This window comes from Pezoporus wallicus, unplaced genomic scaffold (genome assembly GCF_028554395.1).
Source record: "Pezoporus wallicus isolate ANWC-B61680 ecotype Strahan unplaced genomic scaffold, APGP_CSIRO_Pwel_v1 contig_2871, whole genome shotgun sequence".
Taxonomy (NCBI): domain Eukaryota; kingdom Metazoa; phylum Chordata; class Aves; order Psittaciformes; family Psittacidae; genus Pezoporus; species Pezoporus wallicus.
In genome coordinates, this window is record NW_026640775.1 from 1,156,444 (window position 1) to 1,177,040 (window position 20,597).

At 42.8% G+C, this 20,597-nt stretch overlaps 1 protein-coding gene across 28 annotated transcripts in view; it reads left to right on the plus strand.

The window, feature by feature from the left end:
• The window catches only part of RBFOX2 (RNA binding fox-1 homolog 2), a 166,499-nt gene that overhangs the window by 117,313 nt on the left and 28,589 nt on the right, over positions 1–20,597 (plus strand). For 25 of the 28 annotated variants that reach the window (XR_008973658.1, XR_008973659.1, XR_008973660.1 and 22 more), the window contains 2 exons: positions 4,127–4,273; positions 18,053–18,106. Coding sequence is in view for 19 of the 28 variants with exons in the window: in XM_057420632.1 (XP_057276615.1) it covers positions 4,127–4,273; positions 18,053–18,106 (201 nt within the window). In the remaining 9 variants the exon portion in view is untranslated. The remainder of the gene's footprint in view (positions 1–4,126; positions 4,274–18,052; positions 18,107–20,597) is intronic. The other 3 variants (XM_057420626.1, XM_057420646.1, XM_057420631.1) reach the window with 1 other exon arrangement.

A 20,597-nucleotide genomic window follows, 5' to 3' on the forward strand; every position in this document is an offset into this window, starting at 1 on the left:
AGCCACCCAAGTCCCCTTTTAAATACAATTATTAGTTACAGTTTGTGTTTTGTAAATATTTTCTTTGCAGTGATTTATGGCTCTTAACCTCCTCATTATGATTCACAACATTTTGGACCACCTGCTTCCTGGGGGAGGGGATGGGGGGTTGTTTTTTCCTTTTCTATAACTTGGACCTGAATCAGTTCCAGTTCTGGATGCAAGTGGGAGATGGAAACAGAGTGTACTTGGGTATTAATAGTCCATGTGCTGGCCTGTCGCACTGGTGCTTGTCTGGCTCATCAGGGAGGTAGCCCTTTGTCTGGCCACACAGATGGAGATCTGCTTGGAGCCCCTTCCTGTCAGAGGAGTCCTCGGCAATTGCTTATTCACCAGCTGCTTTAGAATGAAGAGTGTAGTCGAGAGGTGGGAAGGTAGTTGTAGTGCTGCTCCCAAACCTTTCAGAATACCCTTGCATTGCCAGGTGTTCTTCTCCCCTTTTACATGCATATATGCACATATATACATCCGTGCTTCTCTTTGCAGCTGCCTTTTCTTGGTTAGCGTTTCCTTACTGCTGGTGGGTGTAAGGGAGAAGCTGGCATAGGGGTACAGGCAGCAAGCAGTTAAAAGTGAAGCACATATTGCACGTGTCCTGAGCTCCGATGTATTTCTCGGTGACCTTGAGAAGAGCTCAAAGCTTGCGTGTGCAGGCATGAATGACATTATCACCTGCATAAGTATATGTTACACAGGCTGTGCTGAGGAGGTGAATCCAACACTGCTTCTAAACACAGGATTTTAGCTGCAGTGTATCTCTGTGTTGCCGGATGACAGGCATTGAGACCCGGGGAACATGTATTAGCTCCCTTCCAAGCCAAATTGCTGTCTGTAGCAAAGGGTGAGGGCTGGTTCTTTGCTATAAAATGTTGATGTGAGGTCAGAAGCAAAGAGCTGAAATTTGGTGTGGGGAAGGTGTCAGGGTGGAGAGTGGACACTCTGAAATGCAGGCTTTCATCATCTGGCTTGGTCAGGGTAACACTGTTGCTGGTCTCCATTATGTGCTGTCTGAGAACATGCTCCAGGCCCTTCCTTTCATCTCCTTCCTAATGAATTAAGACAGGGAATAACTATAAAAGGGGTAAAAAAAGAAAAGAGGCAAGATCTGAGGAGCCTTTCTTTCATTTACGTTGTAGCTGAATGTGTGGCAGTAGACAAATGCATTGAGCTAATGTTATAGTGGCTGAAAGTTCAAATCTTACCTTAGGGCCATGGACAATAGAAACGAGGGAGCGACTGATTCCAGTGCGAGAAGGTATTCAGTGTTAAACTGCTGCTGAAAAATCAGGATATGTGAAAGCTTGAAAAGCATTCAGGGACTCTTAGTGTAGCCAAAAAAGTAAGAATGGACAGAGATCCTCTGTTCCTTATCTTTTGCCTCCTCTTTGAAGCCTTTGTCTTACTGTACACATCTCGTGCTGCAAAATGACTCCTGTGTGGCAGCAGCACTCTGCCATATGCAGGAACAGCTGTGAGTGTTTCTAGGCAGGCCATGGCTACATGCTAACATCACACCCTTGGTAAGAAGGGAGTTCCGCCCTCTGTCTGTGGAGAGGGAGAGGATGGGAGAGGAGTGCAGATGACCTCCCGGCTCCCTCTCCTGTAGAAGCGGCAGATCCAGTCCTGTGCAACCTATGTCTGAATTTAAAGACTAAACCATTTTTGTCACCACCATTCAGAATCTGTGCCTTTCCTCATTCACACTGCAGAAGATGCACCTATGTGCATGGGTGTTTGCCCACCTTGTCAGTTTATACAAAGCCATAGAAAATGTGGGATTTGGCAAATTGCACTAGCAGAGCTCCAGAACTGACAGTAGAGATCCCATTTAGCAGAAGTGCTGATGATTTTGGGGAGTTACTTTGGAGCACTCACTTGCAGGTGGTGTATATGGTGGTGATGGATAGGCTACTCCTGTGTTTTGTCCTTCTTGGAGAGATTTGCCCTGAGGAGCAAAGGACTCTGATGGAGTCATAAAAATAAAACCACCAAATAGCGTGGTATGATTTAATCGCAGGCCAGCTGCATTGATTCTTCCCCCAGGGTGCACTCTCTGTATGTTTAGAGATGCATTTTTGTCATAAGGGTGAGGATAGGAGAAGAGGGGGAACTTGAATAGGGAGAGGCAGCTTTTTAGATATGATCAGATGGAAGTTCTGAGGTTGCAAAGAAGAATCTGATGCTTGAGTGATGGGTGAGTCTTAGCCAGATAAAAATGCTTCATCCTGATAGGCTGCTCCAGAGACTTGCACAGCTCTGGGAAGTAGAGATACTTGCAGGGTGATATTTTTGTCCTTCCTATCACGGCTTAATTTATATTAACTAGATCAAGCATGTTTTGTGCTGCCTGTGCAGCCCTACGAAAGTAAAATGGAAAGCTGCCACTGCTTTGTTCAGCGTGACAGGACCTCAGTGCTTGCTGTTTGCTTGCTATTGTCAGTGCTTTATAACCAATATACAAGTTCAAGGTCATGCCTGTAAGAGACATTTCTGGCCAGAAGAAGCTCTCTTAATGTTGCCAGTTTAATTTACCATGGAGAGATGTTTCTTTCAAAGTATTCATGAAGTGTTGTATATTAAGTGATGTGCAGAGCAATCTAGCAAGCCCAGTCAGTGGTTGGGGAGTCAGTATCTGCAGCTCTCATGAGATTTTTTTTTCCTCTTTGGTTCACAGATGGTGTATTTAAAACAGCCAGTGGAGGAGGAAGGGGCAAAAAGGCTCCAAACCAGCAAAAAAACCCCTACTCTTAAATCTTTACTTTTAAGGCCTGCATGTGTTCTGGAAGGTGCCTAAAAATAAAGTTGGCTCTAGCAATTACATGGTCCTTGCCGCCTTGTAGAACTTCTTTTCACTTGATGGGTTAAGGAAGAAATCAGATTATCATCTAAAAAATGAAATGACACTTAAAAGTGCATCACACAGGTGGTCAAAGCATGACTCTTACGAGGCTGAGGCAAGCAGCGGGAGATAGAGTGAGTGGGTGAGTGCTCTTTGAATACCTTGGCCTGTCAATGTGTGCTGTCTGAAAGGGACAGAGCAATAAAACAGCCAAATTGTAGTCTACTTTGTTCTGTAGCTCTGACCTTTTGAGGTCATTTTTTGTGACTAAGGTGTGAAAAATACCATTTTCTCATCAAGCCATTTTGCAAAAGGGACCTTACCTTTACATTTAGTGCTGTGCTCAATTTTCACCCCTATTTAGTCTAAGCCCAACACAAGTGGCTGACACTCTCTTCCTTTCTTCTCTCCTGCCAGTCATTTCTGTGGGGGTGTTAGCTCCCTGCTCTGGCACACTGGTCTCCCTTATTCCTCTGCACCTTTTTTGAGCACAAGTCCTGTTGTCGCACCCCTTGACCTGGCTTTGTCGTACCAGTCAGTGCTTGGGAATGCTGGAGCAAATTCCCTTGTTTTAGCTGTGAAGTTGGTAGCAGAAAGTATATATTTATAAAGCCTGCAGGCGTAATGGCTGTTTCCTGTCCCTGGGCTGACTTTTAAATGTATGAGAAAAGTTAATCAAAGACATCCGTAAGCTGTTCATGTATGGATTTTACTACTTAGTTATAGATCTTCTTTTGGGGTAATGTTTCTCTGAAGGGAGCTTGACAGAGCAGATGCCATTTTGCCTGGGAATGCATTTCTGGTTTTGGCCAAGTGAAGAGCTGCCACTTTAGCTGTGGGATTTGGATGATTGCGTGAACATCCTGCCACATGAGATTAGAGTGGCGGTACTACCTCCCAGCTTCAGGATATGAAAGATCCGCCTCTTCATTAGGGCTTACATATGTGGCAGCTGAAGTGAGGAAGAACAGGAGAAAAGAGAGAAGCAATTTAAGAAAACCAAAGGCAAATCTTCTGAGCTAAAAGGTGATAACGAGGGGAGGGAGGCTGAGATCTCATTACTGTTTACTCATGGAAAGGGAGGGGAACAACAACAGATCAATTGTTACTGGCTTTATCAAAATAATTGTCAAGTGCAAGATATTGCAGTTGCAAGTGTAATACTAATAAAAAAAAGACAGTCAAAGCACGTGAAAGGAATTTGTGTGGCTTCTATTCATGCACATGCGTTTGTGTTTCTGATTTCAGCAGACAGAAGGAGGGGCACAGACAGATGGACAGCAATCACAGACACAGAGCAGTGAGAATACCGAGAGCAAATCCACTCCAAAGCGACTTCATGTGTCTAACATTCCCTTCCGCTTTCGAGATCCTGACCTTCGGCAGATGTTTGGGGTAAGTTACTAGCACCTTTAAAGGAATGATAGATTCTCCTTCCCCACAGGTGGGACACGTGGTGGTGGTGTATTTGTGTGAAGGAAAATGAAGCACACTTTGAAATACTTGCAGGACTAGAACAATTGTTAGCATTTACCTCAGCTGGTAAATACACATGAAAACTATAACGGTGGTGTTCATATCAAGATGTTCAGTGTAACCTAACAATTGGTTTGGAAAGAAAAAACAAACCACAAAATGAAACTTCATCTTATTTCCCAGTAAAGGCTAGGATTAAACATTGACTTAATATATCCCTTGCAGAGCACTGTTTTTCAGTTGCTTAGAAACTTGTTGAAATATTTATGTCTTTCCTCATGATCTGTGATGAAAAATTGCTGCAAGGAATTGGCCAACTAGCAATTGCATGTGGAAAAGCTAGTGCAAGTCAGATGGTATTTTATATTGTGTATAATATACATTCTGTTTCTTCTGACCAAATAGTTTGCCTTCCCTAATCTTTGTATGCTATTCATCATTCTCAGTTTATAAGCTTTTTGGGGAAGAGTTTGTTTGCATGAGTATAGGTGGTGACTCATTCCCTGTGAACAGAGATAAATGAGCTAGATGCTTCATGACCTAACCTACAGGTGAAGTTATCTACCTGTATATCATCATCAGGAATATTTGACTTGTTTGATCCTTGATTGATGGCACATTCAGAAGTCTTCAGAAATAAATCTTATTTTATAAAGTTCAGAGTTGCTGCCTGCTTAAGATGCAGTGCAGAGGACTCAGGATAGACTAAAGCTTAAACAGGGGAAGTTTAGATTGGGTATAAGGAGGAAATTCTTTCCTGTTAGGGTGGTGAGGCACTGGAATAGGTTGCCCAGGGAGGTTGTGAATGCTCCATCCCTGGCAGTGTTCAAGACCAGGCTGGACGAGGCCTTGGGTGATACGATTTAGCGTAAGGTGTCCCTGCCCATGGCAGGGGGGTTGGAACTAGATGATCTTAAGGTCCTTTCCAACCCTAATTATTCTATGATTCTATGAAAGCTAAGGTTCCTCTTGCCCCCTTTGGCTTTTAGTATGTACCTTGGCCCTAACTATATACCCAGCTGCTCCTCCAAATTTTGCAGTATTTCTGTTTCAGTTGTTGCATCTGTTGAGCCATCTGTGTTGTCCTAATTGACAACAAATAAAACATAAGCAGCTGCATGCCCTTGCAGCAAAGGTGGCCATCCGCACCTTGGGCTCTGTTAAGACTGCATCTGGAGTATTGTGTCCCGTTTGGGCTCCCCTGTGCAAGAAGTGCACTTCGTGTAAGTGAAATACTGGAGCAAGTCCAGTGAGCACCACTAAAGCGGTCAGGGGGCTGGAGAGCATGGAATGCGAGCGGAGCCTGAAACCTGGGCCTGTTCAGCTTTGAGAAGAGAAGGCAGAGGGGGGATGTTTTTGTTGTCAGCAACTACCTGCTGAGAAGATACAGAAAAGATAGAACCATAAAGTCAGCTAGGCTGGAAAAGACTTTCAAGATCATCAAGTCTAACCATTACCCCAGCACTGCCAAGGCCATCACTAAACGATATCACTGAGGGCCTCATCTACACCTTTTCTGAACACTTCCAGAGACGGTGACTCCACCACTGCCCTGGGCAGCCTGTTCCAATGCCTGAGCACCCTCTCAGTGAACAAATTGTTCCTAATGTCCAATCTAAACCTCCCCTGGTGCAGCTAGAGGATGTTTCCTCTTGCCCTGTCACTTGTTACTTGGGAGTAGAGACCAACTTCCACCTCACTGCAACCTCCTTTCAGGTAGCTGTAGAGTGATTAGGTCCCCCTGAACCTCCTTTTCTCCAGGCAAAGCCATCTTCTCAGATGCAGCCGGATTGTTTTTGCTTGTGTGTAATGATGAGATGAGAGACGACAAATACAAGCTGGCACATGGGAAATTTTGATCACATATCAGGAATTTTTTTTAATTGTGAGGGTATTTAAATACTGCAGCATGTTGCCTGGAGAGGTTGTGGAGCCTCCATCCTTAAAAGACATTTGACTTGACTGGCCAACCAGGTCTCATTAGACCTGTTTTGAGCAGGGGTTGCACTAAATCACCTCTGGAGGTACATCCCAGCCAAAATTAGGATTCTGTGATTGTGTTGCAAAAGGCCTGGGTTTGCTTCTGTCTTGCTCATACATTAGATTGTCACAGTCTTTGACATCCTTGGGAATGTTTTGAGGGTGAAACTCATCTCCTGGCAATCTGCAGCTGCCGAATCTTCAGTCACTTGCTCTGCTTTTGTGTTCCTAGCTTGCTTTTTGCTGTTGCAGGGCTGTGCAGTAGGCAGTTCCGTCCGGTTTGGATAAACCGGTTGCTGAAATCACAGCCAGTTCTTGGACCACCTGCTACAATCTGTATTTAGCACATCCTGATCTGTGCTACTGCTGCTCCCCTTTCCTGGGAGCTGCATTGCTGACATAAATTGTTCCACATTGTTACTGCCCCTTCGTTGGGGACCAGTACTTGGCTTGATGACTGGCCCCTTTCACACTCACTCACATTGATGCTATTCTTCCCTGAGCTCCTGGTGTGGGGAACATGGATGGAAATGAAAGATGTCCCTGTCCTGGTGACTCTTACCTCTGCTTTGCAGATTGGGAGACCCAAGCAGTTTTAATGAACTGCTGTCTTGAGAAGGGGCTTGCGGAAAATGCAGCCTAATTGTTTGCATTAAAGTTTCCTGTTCTCTTTTGGGCCCATATGGTGCCATTTGTTGTACATAGAAGGGGTGGGGAAATACGCTATATGAGTTGGTTTCTGGTATTCCTCAAGTCATTTAGTTTTTCATTTAGGTGGTTTAGTTTTTCTCTAAACATAATCTCAAGTTCCAGCACAGTGATGTGATTTTAAGTTGGTACATTGCCTATAAAGCCTTTTGCTAGTTCACCTGGCCCTGTGTTTTCTGAAAGATAATGCCTGCCAGAAGAACATTCATCTTTTGGGTCACAAAAAAAGCATGTGCCATTTTCCTGTAATAGAAAACTTTGCTACTTTGCCAATGAAATAATCAATGGTTCTTGCACATCTCCCTTTTTCACTGAGTGCCGCTTCTGTCAGCATGCTCCAAGACTCAAGCAGGAGAGAGTTTCTCTCTGAATCCTCCTTGCTCCTGTTTCTTTTCTAGGATCAGGATGCTCTCCCTTGGGTGACTCACTGAAACCTACCCTCTTTCCTATAGGAGACTCATGGTTGTCTTAGTCTTCAGCTGCGCCTAGCCTGTAACATCTCTCCCCCCATCTCTTCCCTCTCCCTTCTGTGTGTCAGGTCACATCTCTTCAACGTCATATCTAAGAGACTCAAAATCCTTGCCTGGAGTGATTTTCCCAACCTATTGTACAAAGAGAGGAATTGGGTAGACAGCAAAGCCGTGGAGGAAGAAATAAAAGTGATGGTGGGGGGGGAGTAAAGAAGTCCCCTGAGGATGGAGCAGCATGCAAGAGGTCATCCGAGTCCTGAGGCGCAGAGCAGTAGCTAATGCTTTCACCCAGACTTGAGTAGAGGTGGACTTCAACTGTGGTGTCCCATGTGTGCTTAAATGGATGTTACATAACACTTTCTAAGCCTTCACCATTTGAAAAAGCTACAGACTGAAGGATTTCGTGACAAATTCAAGTTATGCATGTTTCAAACCACCTCTCTCGCCTAGTATGTGTTTCTAACAGGTCCCTCAGATATCTGCAGGAACGGAGCAAACATTTCCTTACGTATATGCTCCTTATAGGGAGGCAAATAAAATAGGCTGCTTAAACTGGGTAATATTTACTTGACATTTCATGATGCCAAGAAAACGACTTCCAGAAAGCTTCTAGAAGGAATAGGTCATTTTTTAATGCATGCAATACTGCACCCACTGTGGAGTAAATCAATAGTTGACCTTGTTCTAGCAGATAAAGAAGAGTTAATAGCTGACCTGAAATCCCATCGTTGCCTAGGTACCAGTGGTTGTTATTTGTCTGTATTTGCTTTGTGCAAACAGAATATGGCATCAAGCAGTAATGTAAGGAGCTTTAGAAGACTCTGTTTCTTCAAGTTTAAACAATTGGCAGGATAACTGCTTGGGAAGGTATCTTTAAAAGGGAGGCGTTAATAGAAGCTATGAAGTATTAAACAAAATCGTATTGATGGCCAAAAAGACATGATTACACAGTCACTGAAACTGTGTTAATAAAACTCAAAGTATCCTGCACCTTAGGGAGGGAGGGAGGATGAAGAGGATGAGGATGTAAATGGCAGGAAATACAATTGTAAACTTAAAAGAAGCAGGTGAGAAGGGACATACGCTAATCATGGAGATAGTGGTGATATGGGTTCAGAGGAGAAGGCATCAGATTTGTACATGCAGAGAGAAAAGATCTAGGTGTAGGTACAATATAAAATTAGGGAATAGTTGTGTGTTTTGGAGAAAAACCACCACAAATAACAACAAAACAAACGAACAAACAAAAACCAAACAGAAAAAAGAACAACAAACCCCCCCATCTTGCTGTGTTTAAGAGGTGGTATTTGGACCATATTGTGGTTTTGTATATAATTTATAACAAAGGAGGATAAGAGTGCTTGCTAATATTTACAATCCAGCAGATGTAGATAAGCAGCATCCAAAGATAACAGCCAAAGCAAGGAGCTGTTTTGTTCATTAATGTTAATTTTTAGCTAATTCTTGTGAAATAGGGGAATTGCAGAAGGCTAGAGCACTGCCCACCCGGATTCACCGTTGAAAGAATTGAAATGGATGACCCAAAGAGCTGCAAACTATCTAACTATATATTGGTCCAAGATAAAAACTAATTTGGGAGAGTTTTTAAAACCGTTAGAATCTAAAGAAATCATTTAATATCTATTCAGTGTGACTTTGTATAATGTAATCTACGTCTTTGCAGATAAATGCTGTCTTGCCTATTTTGGCAAGATTGTACAAAGCGATACTGATGCAGTTGAACATTGCCCAACCACTTGAATTCATCCAAGTGACCAGTGTCAGTTTTTAACAAGAAGAGTACGTATGTCAAATAAACACAACGCATCAGAAGGATTAAAAACCTTTTAAATGATAGATAATAAGTTGTAGTTACTGGGGAGAAATTGGTGATCAAGACTGTTTCAAGTGTCAGTTTCCCCAGGGGTCTGTGTCAGTCACAGTCCTGTTCAGTATCTGTATCTCAGCCTATGGAGACAGTGCTATTAAAACCTTGCCAGTAAGGTTTGTGGTTAAAAAACTATTTGAGGAGGAGGAAAGCGAAAGATAAGGTTCCTCTTAGAGAATTACTTGAAATGCCTGGTTAACTGATGATAAATCCAACAAAAACATGTTTGATGCAACTCAGTGCAGAGAACCGAGTATGTGGAAACCAGGGTGTGCTTGTAGGTTGGATAGCTTTCTTTGGAAAACACTGATTTGGGAGAGTACTAGTGATTGCTGAAGACATATGCTTCAACAGTGCAAAGGGGGATGGGGTATTAGGCTGAAGGAAGGATGTGTTCTTAATCATGTTCAAAGACAAAAAGACTGTGACTGCATAAATTTGTTCAGTTCCGAGATCAGTTTAGGACCAAAAAAATAATCTTGGGCTTTGAAGATGAATGGCTTTTTAACTGTGTAAGGTGTTGGGTACATGATTTACTCAGTTTATTAAAGAGAGGTTGGAAGATGACAAATCTGTTCTGTACAGGTGCTTATGCATGGATGATACCTACTAATAGAGGGTTTAGGTCTTGTTTACAGTCATAATAAGATTTTCCAGTTGGATGCTGAGATTTAACACAATTAACCTTGAAATAAGAGAAAAAATCTGAGTTGTTTAGGCTAATTTAAACAATGGAGCAATTTACCAGGGAGTGGAAGAGTTTCCAACAGTGTTAAAAACAAGTTATCAACTCCTCAAAATCTTACTGTCCAGTTTCTGAGGGGTGTTTGTTGGCTAGTGCTTGTAAGGACTCTGATGTGAAGGTAGCAGTCCTCATAACTGCTGTCCCCTTCTTTACTGGACTATGTATACAGAAGGTAAGTTCACCTTTCTCTCAACATGTTTCTGGTCCTTTCAACATTGTGCTGTGGTAGTGCATGTGGTTGTACCTCATGGATTATAGCTTCAGTCATTCCCTCTCAGGCTTCAAAAAGCAGTTTTCCTCCCAGTATAAAATTTGCTAGGATGCTCTGGTTAGTTCAGGACTTCAGAGTCAGATGGACTTCACTCTCCTGGGGAAGATGGATGCTGGATTGGACTGCTGCAAGAAGAAAATCCATCTGTTCTCAAGCCGAATCATCAGTTATCTCCACAAAGACAAGCAAAGTGGATCGTTTGGTAGTTCTGTGCACTAAATCCTTCTTATCTGTTGAAAGAGCCAGCGGTATGAGGAGTCAGAATAGATGGTTCTCAGAATTTAGAATTACAGAATAGTTTGGATTGGAAAAGACCTTCAAAGGTCATCTAGTTCAACCCGCTTGCAATGAGCAGGATTCAACTACATCAGGTTGTTCAGAAGAACCATGTCCAGCCTGGCCTTGAATGTCTCCAGGGGTGGTGCATCCGCCGTGTCTCTGAGCAACCTGTGCCAGTGTTTCACCACCCTCAGTGTAAAAAATTTCTTCCTCCCATAAAGCCTGAATTTCCTCTTGTAGTTTAAAACCATCACTCCTCATCTTATTGCAACAGTCTCTGCCCATCTTTCTTATAGGCCCCTTTTAAGAACTGAAAGGCTGTAATAAAGTCTTCCCAGCATCTTCTCTTTTCGAGGCTGAACAACAAGCTCTCTCAGCCTTTCCCCATCAGAAATGGTGAAATGCTCTTTGCTCAAGAATCTTCAACTTTGTTAAAAGAAGGAGATAGTGTAACATAAAAATAAAGGACTGTGTTGATGACAATTGCAGATGAAGGTGGGGTAGCACCATACAGGGTGTAAATTCTCTCAGGCTCTGGCTTCAGATGGAGACATCAGCTTTTTAAAAGCATGCTCACCCCATGGCTACTACTTGCAGGCTGTTAAGTATTTCTGCTGGAGAACATCATCAGCCTAAGTTGATAAATGGTCTTTGTGTGTTACCACCTACATCAGTAATAATGCATAGCTGTTTTATATTAAGATGACCATTCTGTCACATTTGATAACTTTCTATTAATGAATTTATTAATAACTTATTAAAGGTGACAGAATGGTAGTGTCTTTTTTTATTTTTAACACTGGATTTTAAAGGAGGTGATGTTATTATCCTTTTGTTCTCCAAGCATAGTTCATATCTCTTCTGCAAATTTCTTTATGGTGTATGCTTGTGTTGACCACTGCTTTGTATGACCCAAGCAACACAGCTCTGAGCTCAGATATTTTTGGAAGCTCTTGTAGACTTTAGGTCTCAGCCTCTGGGGAAACATTTTGGCACTTTGCGCTTCCTAAAATATCTTAGTGGATATGATATCTCATACAACTTCATTCTGGTGTCAAGAGTGCAGAACACCTCCATAAGCCTGGAGTTTGAGGCTAAAGCGATGACAAGCAGGATTAGAGCTCTTTCTCACCAAGATTTTGGTAGAATTTTAAGTCTGCATTTGCCAGTAAATAAATTTGAATTCACAAGTAATTCATGATACACAGGCATTAGCAGTGGTAGAAAATTACTTGTTAGGTGTTGAGGTAAGTAGGTAAATAATAGGATAGACCAAGAGGCTGTGATCTGAAGGTGTTGATGCCGTGAGGCCTGAAGTACAGTAGTAGGAAGGTAGATGAAAGGGACTCTGGTTTCTGAGTGGATTGGACACCTGAAGGAGGAAAATTCTGTCTTCTGGATATCAAGATGTATTTTAGGGTTATTTGTCTCCAAATAGTTCTGGCCACCCATCACACATAACAAGTCCTATGTTTCAGTACTGGATAACAACCATTCTGACACAAGGTGGCCTCTTTGTGATGGTTCTTGTTTCCAGGCTCTTCCTGCAGTGAGAGAGGTCCAGCCCTGTCACAGGACAGGATTTTGTTCCTGCTGAAATTGGTTAGAGTTTGAAGGGGCAATGCTTTCATACTGATGTCTTTTACCAGGCCCATTTCTGGAATTGCCTTTTGCAAAGGACTTGTGTGTTCAGTGCTGCTTGAGCATCCTGTTTTGCACAGTTATGCTGGGGACCACAGTACTTCTGCATAGGGGTGCTTGCTGCAGCTACTGTACTGTCTGTTTTGCTCTGCAAAAGCTGTGTGCTTATGCCACAGGACATAGAAACTGGAGTGGCCATCTGGTGGAAGGCAGCGATGAATGGATCATACATTTAACTGAGATTTGTTTAGGTTTTCATCCGAGTCTGCAGTGAGACAGGGCTGAATGTCATTTGGGAAACGATGCTGTGCTGTAGCTGGTGGATTTACTTCCATAAAAGATCTGGATAAAATTACCTGGAGTTGTCTTTTTATAACCCAGTTTTCTATGGATTCAGTCTGTATGTCTGAGTCCTCTCAAATTGAGTTTTGAGTGTATGTTGCTTTTGTGAGCATGGGTTCGAGTAGCTTTTCCATTGCAGCAGTGCCAGGTTACAGTGCAGTCATACCTCTGGGAATGGTGGAAGGCAGGAAGGAGCTGGAAGGGTAGACCTGGAAGCTGGCCTGGTGTTAAGATCTCTGGACAGTACACTGTGGTACTGTTCTCCCCCATCTCACTGTTCTGTGTGAAAATCTTTTATTTGTGAGTCAGAGCATAACAAATGACTGAGAAACTACGTTCCTTGTCACTTTATTTGCTGGGGTGGCTGCAGTCTGTAAATCCTATTAGAAATCTTTGCTGTTTGTGTGGCTTCTTGTTAAAAGCCTGGTTTCGTAGAAAACGTGTTTTATTGGGCAACAGGTCAACCCTAATAAGGGCTTGGTGGTGCTTGTTTACTGTCTGTTCAGTTGGTAAACTATGGTAGTGCTTTGGTTTATAAATCCTCAGTGTTTCCATCTTCCTGTCAGCAAAGCATACTGGTGTAGCTTGGCTGAAGAGGGTTGGCCCACCTCAGCTTTAGGTGAGGAAGTTCATGTACTGATAGCAGCATAGCTCTGGCAGACCCCATGCTGCCATAATTAAGCACTGACTAATACATGGTACTATGTGACAGATGTTCTGAGCTGAAAGTATATCCTGTGGAGCTGGGAGCTAGGGTAAGGATGCTCTCTGCAGCATGGACCTATCCTGTATATGAAATGCTCTTGCTTAAGTCTGAGGACCTGAAAAGGCTTTTTTGACCATCTTTGAGAAGGATCTGTTTGGCGTCTTCAAGGTTTAGATAGTTCACTGCACTCATCTTTGAGTGAATTTTGCAGGGCCAGTGCAAAGCTGGTGTGAATACAGAGCTCACTTGGAGGGATGTGAGGTCATTAATGGTGTCTCACCACTACCTTTTGTTGTTCTGTAATTTCTAGAGAATTTGTCTGATATTCCCTCTTGTTAGCATCTTTAGGGTTAAGTTATTTGTCTGGTATGTATTGGAGCTGATTTTGAAAGATCTGGACAGGGAGAGGAGGCAGGGCCAGCTGGAACAGAGTATACAGGAGAGGCCCTACCAAACTGTCAGTGTTTTGGAAGGCAAAAGCTTTCTGGTGCCAGATCTCTTAAATTTAGTATATATAATGGAGTTATGGCCTCTGCAGGAAAAATCTGCTGCCTTCGTGGCATCTGGGTGGAGAGAAACACACAGCATGTGTATACCTTTCTTTGCACCATTCCCTTGCATCTGTGATAAGATACATAATGTTCAAGCAAGAAAATTGCGTTCTGGTCATAGCTGATGTCTGTTAATATCTTTATGCCTCTTAAGACTGTTATTTTCCACAGCCCCTGCTACTGTTATAGAGGAGATGATTCTCATTTACCTGCTTTACAGAAAAATAAGTAGGAGCTTGTACAAGGTCACTCCAGGGAATGGAGCTCTAAGTTAAAATAAGCTGCAGTAGCTATGCCATGGCATGAGTGGAAGTGTGTGTGTCTATCAATCCATCATATGGCATGTGCATGAGCAGTTCATGGAGGAGGCTTCTTGCATGACTTGACGTGTGATGGGGGATGCTGGTTTCTTGGTCACACTACTGTGTGTGACTGTGAAGCTTTTTAAGTCTCGGAGGGGAGCATCTGAAATGTGTAGTCCTGCAATGCCTTCTTCAGAGGCTATGAACTCTGCCAAGGATTTTTTTTTCCTTGGCTGCCGTGCAGGATTGGAAATAGAAGTTCTTGGTGATCATTGAGTGAACAAATCAAGTCTGAGCAAAGTGATTCATGTATTCAAGGTTAGAGATTAGAGGGTTAGTGCTCATGGATGACCTAAGTATGAGTTTTGTTTTATTTGGATAGCCCCTCTGTCTGCTAGAAAATACAAACATGCCTGTATACACGATCTTAAAAAATTACTATGAGGGCATTTGGTGTTGACCCTTGTATTTAAATGGCCTAGCATTTTCCATACGAAAATTGCGACCTTTCACTAAGGAGCTCTTAAAACTTCCATTGTTTGCAGTAGGCTGTTGACATTTGGTAGACCAAGCAACATCAGAGAACAAAGTGCCTTTTTATGTTCCACTAAATTAGATTCAGCTTTGAAGGAGATACAAACTGTTAAAATGGACTAGTTCTTTTTTTTCCCTGCTTTCATTCTTCAGGAAAAGTCTGGCATGCTACCCAAGCAAAAGTGCCTCCAGGGCTGGACCTGCTGTAGCCATTGCAGCAGCAATGACAAGAGCCTTGGTGTTAGGAGCTGTCAGAGCAGCTGTGACAATGGCTGCAACAGTCTTGAAGAGCCCAGTGCATGTCCTTCTGCTTCATAGCCATGCTACTTTCTTCCAGGGAATTTCATAGAGCAGGAAACCCCTCCCCAGCAAACCTCAGTTCAGCAGTTAGCTCCTGTTGTCTCTGCTTCTTCTCTCCCAAGCAGGTCCTTCCCTCCTGCCTCCTCAAACACCCTCAGCTCCTAGGTAGAAAAGAGACTGGGGCCGCTTGCACGGGTGGATGTAGCCCGTTGCAGTAGACATCAAGCCTGTGCTTGCTGCAGCCTTAGGATTTGGTGATCTTAATTCTGTCATCTAGGAGATTGTGTACCTCCATCATCTGCAGGGCAGGGAGGCAGCCCTGTCACCTCTCGTGGAGCTAGGTCAGACCACTGGTGTTCAGCATTACCACCAGCTTTTTGTCAGCCACAAGCCATGAAACGCACAAGACAAGGATTTCCTGTTGGTGTGGGAGCCCTGTGCAGTGCACTGAGCCCAACGGGGCTGGCAGGCAGCGCTGGCAGCAGTACCCGAGGATCCAGGCCCAGCTGGGTGTGGAGAAAGGGGAAGATGGCATGGCATAATTGTGCACCAGAAGCTGCACAGTTTGTTCTCTTTCAAGATGATTCTAATGAGGTAGAAAATGGTGATTTTTTTTTTTAAGTTTGTTTTTTTTCTTAGGCTTTGAAGATTCTGAAAATAATTCTGGCATTTGCATTTATAGAGAGCCCAGCTTTTCAGTGTGTGTGGCAAGGCTAGGCAGCCGAACTGATCTGGCCAGGGCCAGATCCTGCTCTTGAGCAGCATGTGCTGCTTTCCATTCCCTTGTGTTTCCCAAAGCCTTAATGCTTGCCTGACCCTTTGAGGCACTTCAGAGCAGTAAATCGTCAAAAACTTAATATTTATTCCTTTTGTTGAGCTAGGTTTTTGCAGGATTGGTGAGCTCTGTCAGTTTACCTGCAGGTGAGAATGAAAACAGGGACCAGCTTCAAGAAGCTGGTGGGACCGGACAAGGGAGTAGGGGCAGCCCTGCAGCAGCTGGGGGCTGTTAAATTGGTTCAGCCCCTGTCGTGTAACAACACTGAAATAGTCTACCAAGAAAGCAATCATGACTGATTTCTTTCATGGCAGTGCCCAAGTCATATGCAACAAAGACAACAAAAAGCAATCAACAGCTAATCTCCTTTATAGAGAAGCCCACATCAAGCATGGGATAGAAATAGAAAACGTATTTTAGCTGTGATTGGCACAGCAGTGGTCAAAAGAGGATCCAGCATGGATCAAGCCTAAGCTATTGAGATGTTGAGGTTTCAAGGAAGATGCATGTTTACATTAGCATTATTCAAACTTTGTGTAACGTAGGATATTGTGAATTCAATTGTTCTTGGGATGAATAGAAGATCCAGTATTGTCCTTAAACAATAGAACAATAAAAACAGCATCTGTGAACCAACATTTGTAAAAGAATACAACTATCTCCTTCTCAAGGATGGGAAATGGAAGCAGACACAGACTATAGCTAAAATTGCTGCAAGTATTTTGCTTGCTTACAGGCAGTTGTGGAGTGCTTCTTCAAGGGACTTAATAGCTTTTTATTGCTTTACATATTCAGAACTTCTCCTCAGTCTTTGTGGCTCACTGTTGTAAATGTCCCATATTTGCAAATCTGGCCGCAAGTCTTTCTTCAAGCAGGGTACCCACAGAATGAGCATTATACCTATTTGGCTCCACATGGAAATGTTAATAAAAAAAAAAAGGCAAATACAATATTAAGAGCACCATGGCAAAGAGTAGTGTCCCAGTGTGCAGAGCCTGTGGTCATCGTCTTTCCTAACCTGAAACCATCCTTTCTTCTTTTGACCCTTCCTTCATTTGCTACCACCTGTAAATCTTCTGCAAGCAGCAATATCAAACCCACGTTGATGGAAGCTTCCATAAATAATGGGGTAGGAAAGATGCTCAGATACGGCATTTGTCTTGAGTGCAATATTCATCTCTAGAGTGAAGACCACTCTATATATATTTTACTGAAAATGAGACCTTAGACCTGTGTTTCCGGAGAGAAGACCTCCAGTTTTTGGAAACACAATATTGGTAATACCTTTAGCGATAGGCTGCTGTTCTGAATTTGGCCAGTTCAATAAATATACTTACATATGATCCAAGTAGAAGGATATGATCCATGTATGGTTCCACAGAGTGTGATAATCTCCTTTCTAGCTTGTAGCTCTTGTTTCCCACTTTTGCTCTGTGCTGCGTAGAAAGCTCTTTGGAGCCAGTGTGGGAACAGAGTAGCGGGGTCCTGCTTTCCCCAGGGTCTCCAGGCTGAGAATAGAGGTCAAAATCTTATCGTATATGAGAAATTTGCATAGGTTATCAACAGCCTGCTGTATGTCACAAGTTGAAATTTAATGATCCTTTTTTGAAGAGCAAACTGTTGGGAGATGGCCATTTTCATGGTTTCTGAATCTGTCATTAATCGTTGTGAAGGCTTGGAGTTTTGGGAAATAAAGGGAAGGTGGGAGGAAAGGAGATTCAGAGTTTGGAATCCCTGAGCTTGGGTGTCTTATGTGACTATCTCCTCCAGAGAAACAAATTTCTTTTTGTGATAGCCACTTCAGGAGGAAGATGAAATGCTGAATTGCATTTGGGAAATGTTGTTAGATGTCTGAGATGAAATCGTATAACCATGTCTTAGATGAAATAGAATGAAGGAAGAAAGAATTGTTTAGATTAAAAGGGAGGAAAGAAAAGCAACCTTAAATCCCTAAAACGCTTCTGGAGATTGTTTTTCTTCCTGTAGACTTCTGTGAGAAAACCTGGGGTCTGTGACCAAGAGGATCCTCATGTCCTAACCCAAGAGAACTGGGTCATGTCACTGAGATTTTTATGCCTTTGCCTGTATGATAGAAATGGAAATATTCTCAGCTCCCTTCTTGTGCTCAGCCAGCCCCCAAAAGGTAGGAAAAATGGACTGCCAAAAGTAAATATTTTCTTCTCTCCCCCCCCTTGTCTCTCTGCAGCAATTCGGCAAAATCCTTGATGTAGAGATAATCTTTAATGAGCGTGGCTCGAAGGTAAGTCCTGTTTTTGTACCCGCTTCTCTTGTTTTGATTGCAGAGTAAAAGGCAGTTCATTGCCTAGAGAATATCCTCTGTAGAGATCAGCAGGAATTAGTGTGATGGGGGAAGGGAAAAGCTATTTTGGGGACTGTCTCCTGTTCCCTCTGACTCCAGACTCTGAGCATGGTCATTTCTGGGCAGCATGTACAAATGCTCCTAGACACTTCTATCCATAATGTGGGATCAGATTCCCCAGCCTTTTGAACAAACAGGGAGTCAGTCACTTAAGCCTTCGTACCAACCCATTCCCATTGCACTAGCAATGGATACCCTGTGGGGAAGGCAGAACAAGGTAAAACAGCTTTGAGTGATGGGAGACTGTAAGAACAAAGCCTAAGGCCCCTAACCCTCAAACCGTATTTCTTTTGCATTAAAATACTTCTATAGAAAAAGCATCATATCTCATATGTGAAAGGATTTTATTTACTCTTATTTTGCAGACTTAGTTGGCACTTCTGAGATACTGACCTTTCGTGTTTGAGATATTTGATGCTTAATACAAGCATTCTCAGTCCACTTGCCCTGCCCAGTGTGGACCTCTTCCCCCTGAATTTGCGCTCACACATCTATTTTCATCTTACAGATGTGTTAAGAGGGATGCTTTGTTGAGGGTTAATGGTAATAGTTTATTTCTCTGGAGATGAGATTTCAAATGTTGCTCAGGTCAGCTGCAGAGAGAGTCAGTGATCTTTGTCCTAATTGGCAATTGGTTCTCCTCACATAACCAGTATCACCACAATGACAAATTGATGTGATTCTCTCTCTGCCCAGGAGGTTCAGCACTGGAATAGCAGGGAGTTTTGCAGGTCAGGAGCAAGGTGCATTGCCAAAGCTCTATGGGGGAAGCTTGCACAGTGCATGTCTATACTCTGCTTGACTTAATCAATGCTAAGATTCCCATTTTCAATTAAAACAAAATTTCCCTCCTCCCCCCACACACGTGTGTGCACATGTGTGCATGCACACAAGAGATTTTGAAGTTGCAATTCATCTAAGCAGTTTTGGTTTAGAGTCTATGTCTTTCGCTTGGATTTGAGGTTCACAGTCTTAAGGTGGCCTCTTTGCTTCAACATACAACCTGGGGTATGTTCATGTTCAGAGCCCTCCGCAAATTTCTATCCATGTTGCCCAAGATGCATTCTGAAATTCTTCAGTGTCTATATTAGCTGGAAACCAGAAAGCAGTTGTGTATAGAAAAGGGATGAGCCTTAGCCCTTTCCCCATCCTTTGTTTGTGCTTAATACCATGGTTTTGGTGGGTGTTTTTTGTTGTGGGTTTGCTTTTTTTTTTTTTCTTTTTAATTAGATAGTCTGAACAAGTCAATGTCTGCATGGCTTAGCTAGAGAGTTCTATGTCCCTCTGTGAATACAAATCTATAGGCTTTACCCAAACAGCTATGCTGAGTTTGTAAATATTTATTCTGCTCTTGGCTGTTCTTATGATATTTATAGGCCAGACCTATCTGTGAATTAGTCTTGATTTTAGTCATTTCTATTTGGCTTTGGGAATAGCCTCTGGCCTCTATCAAATCCCTGCTTGTTTGGATGTAATTGCAAAAGAAAACAAAAATAACTGGCCTGGCAAAGTGGTGAGCTCTATCCTTCGTCCTCCACTGCCTGTGCTTTCCAGAGCAGTATTTCCCTCTCTGCACATGAACTTCACTCCCTCTTTTCCATCCATACAACCCTGTATTAAAACGCCCACAGCTGCCCTTTCCCTTCTAGGCAACATTGACGTTGGAGGCTTTCTGTGAAGACAATTTATGACTTATGAAAAATACCTTGTGCAGTTGTTACAGCCCAAGGCTTCTGGTTTTCAGCTAAAACAAAAGTTACTGCTGAAGAGTTCCTTGATGAATTTTATCCTGGACCCTTAATAAATACATGAAAAAAGAAAGTGATCCAAAGAGATGTTCTTCCAGTCCTTGACCATGCAGTTTTCCACTGCTTTTTTGTCATCTTACAGCAGAAAGCAGTTGTAAAACTGATAGCCACTATGAGGAATGGGGCAGAATCTGAACAGAATGAAGAAGCACCCAAATAATAATTTTGTGGTGTCTTTGCATCCTTCTTTACCCAAAATAATTCCTGTTTTAAAAAGAATGCAAGATTATTCCTGCTTAGCATGAAAATGGGAGGCCCCAGTGTTTGAGTGGGGTGTAGCTGCACGAAGCACCTGGTATTCACATAATAATGGAAAAGCAATAGTTTGATCTGATGGTGAAGCAAAGGAAATGGATCTTTCTGGAGGCCACTCACTCACTCTTGGGTTCTTCCTCCACCTTAGGGAAATAAAATAAAAATCTGAATGCATTTTCCTGCCCTGTGGTTTCCCTTCTAATCTAATGATATGAAACCTCTCTCTCCTCTTCTCCTCCTCTGTCTTGGGAATCCGAAAGCAGATGCTCCTGCTGCCTGCCTTGTGCTGTGTTCTCAATGCTCCCTTC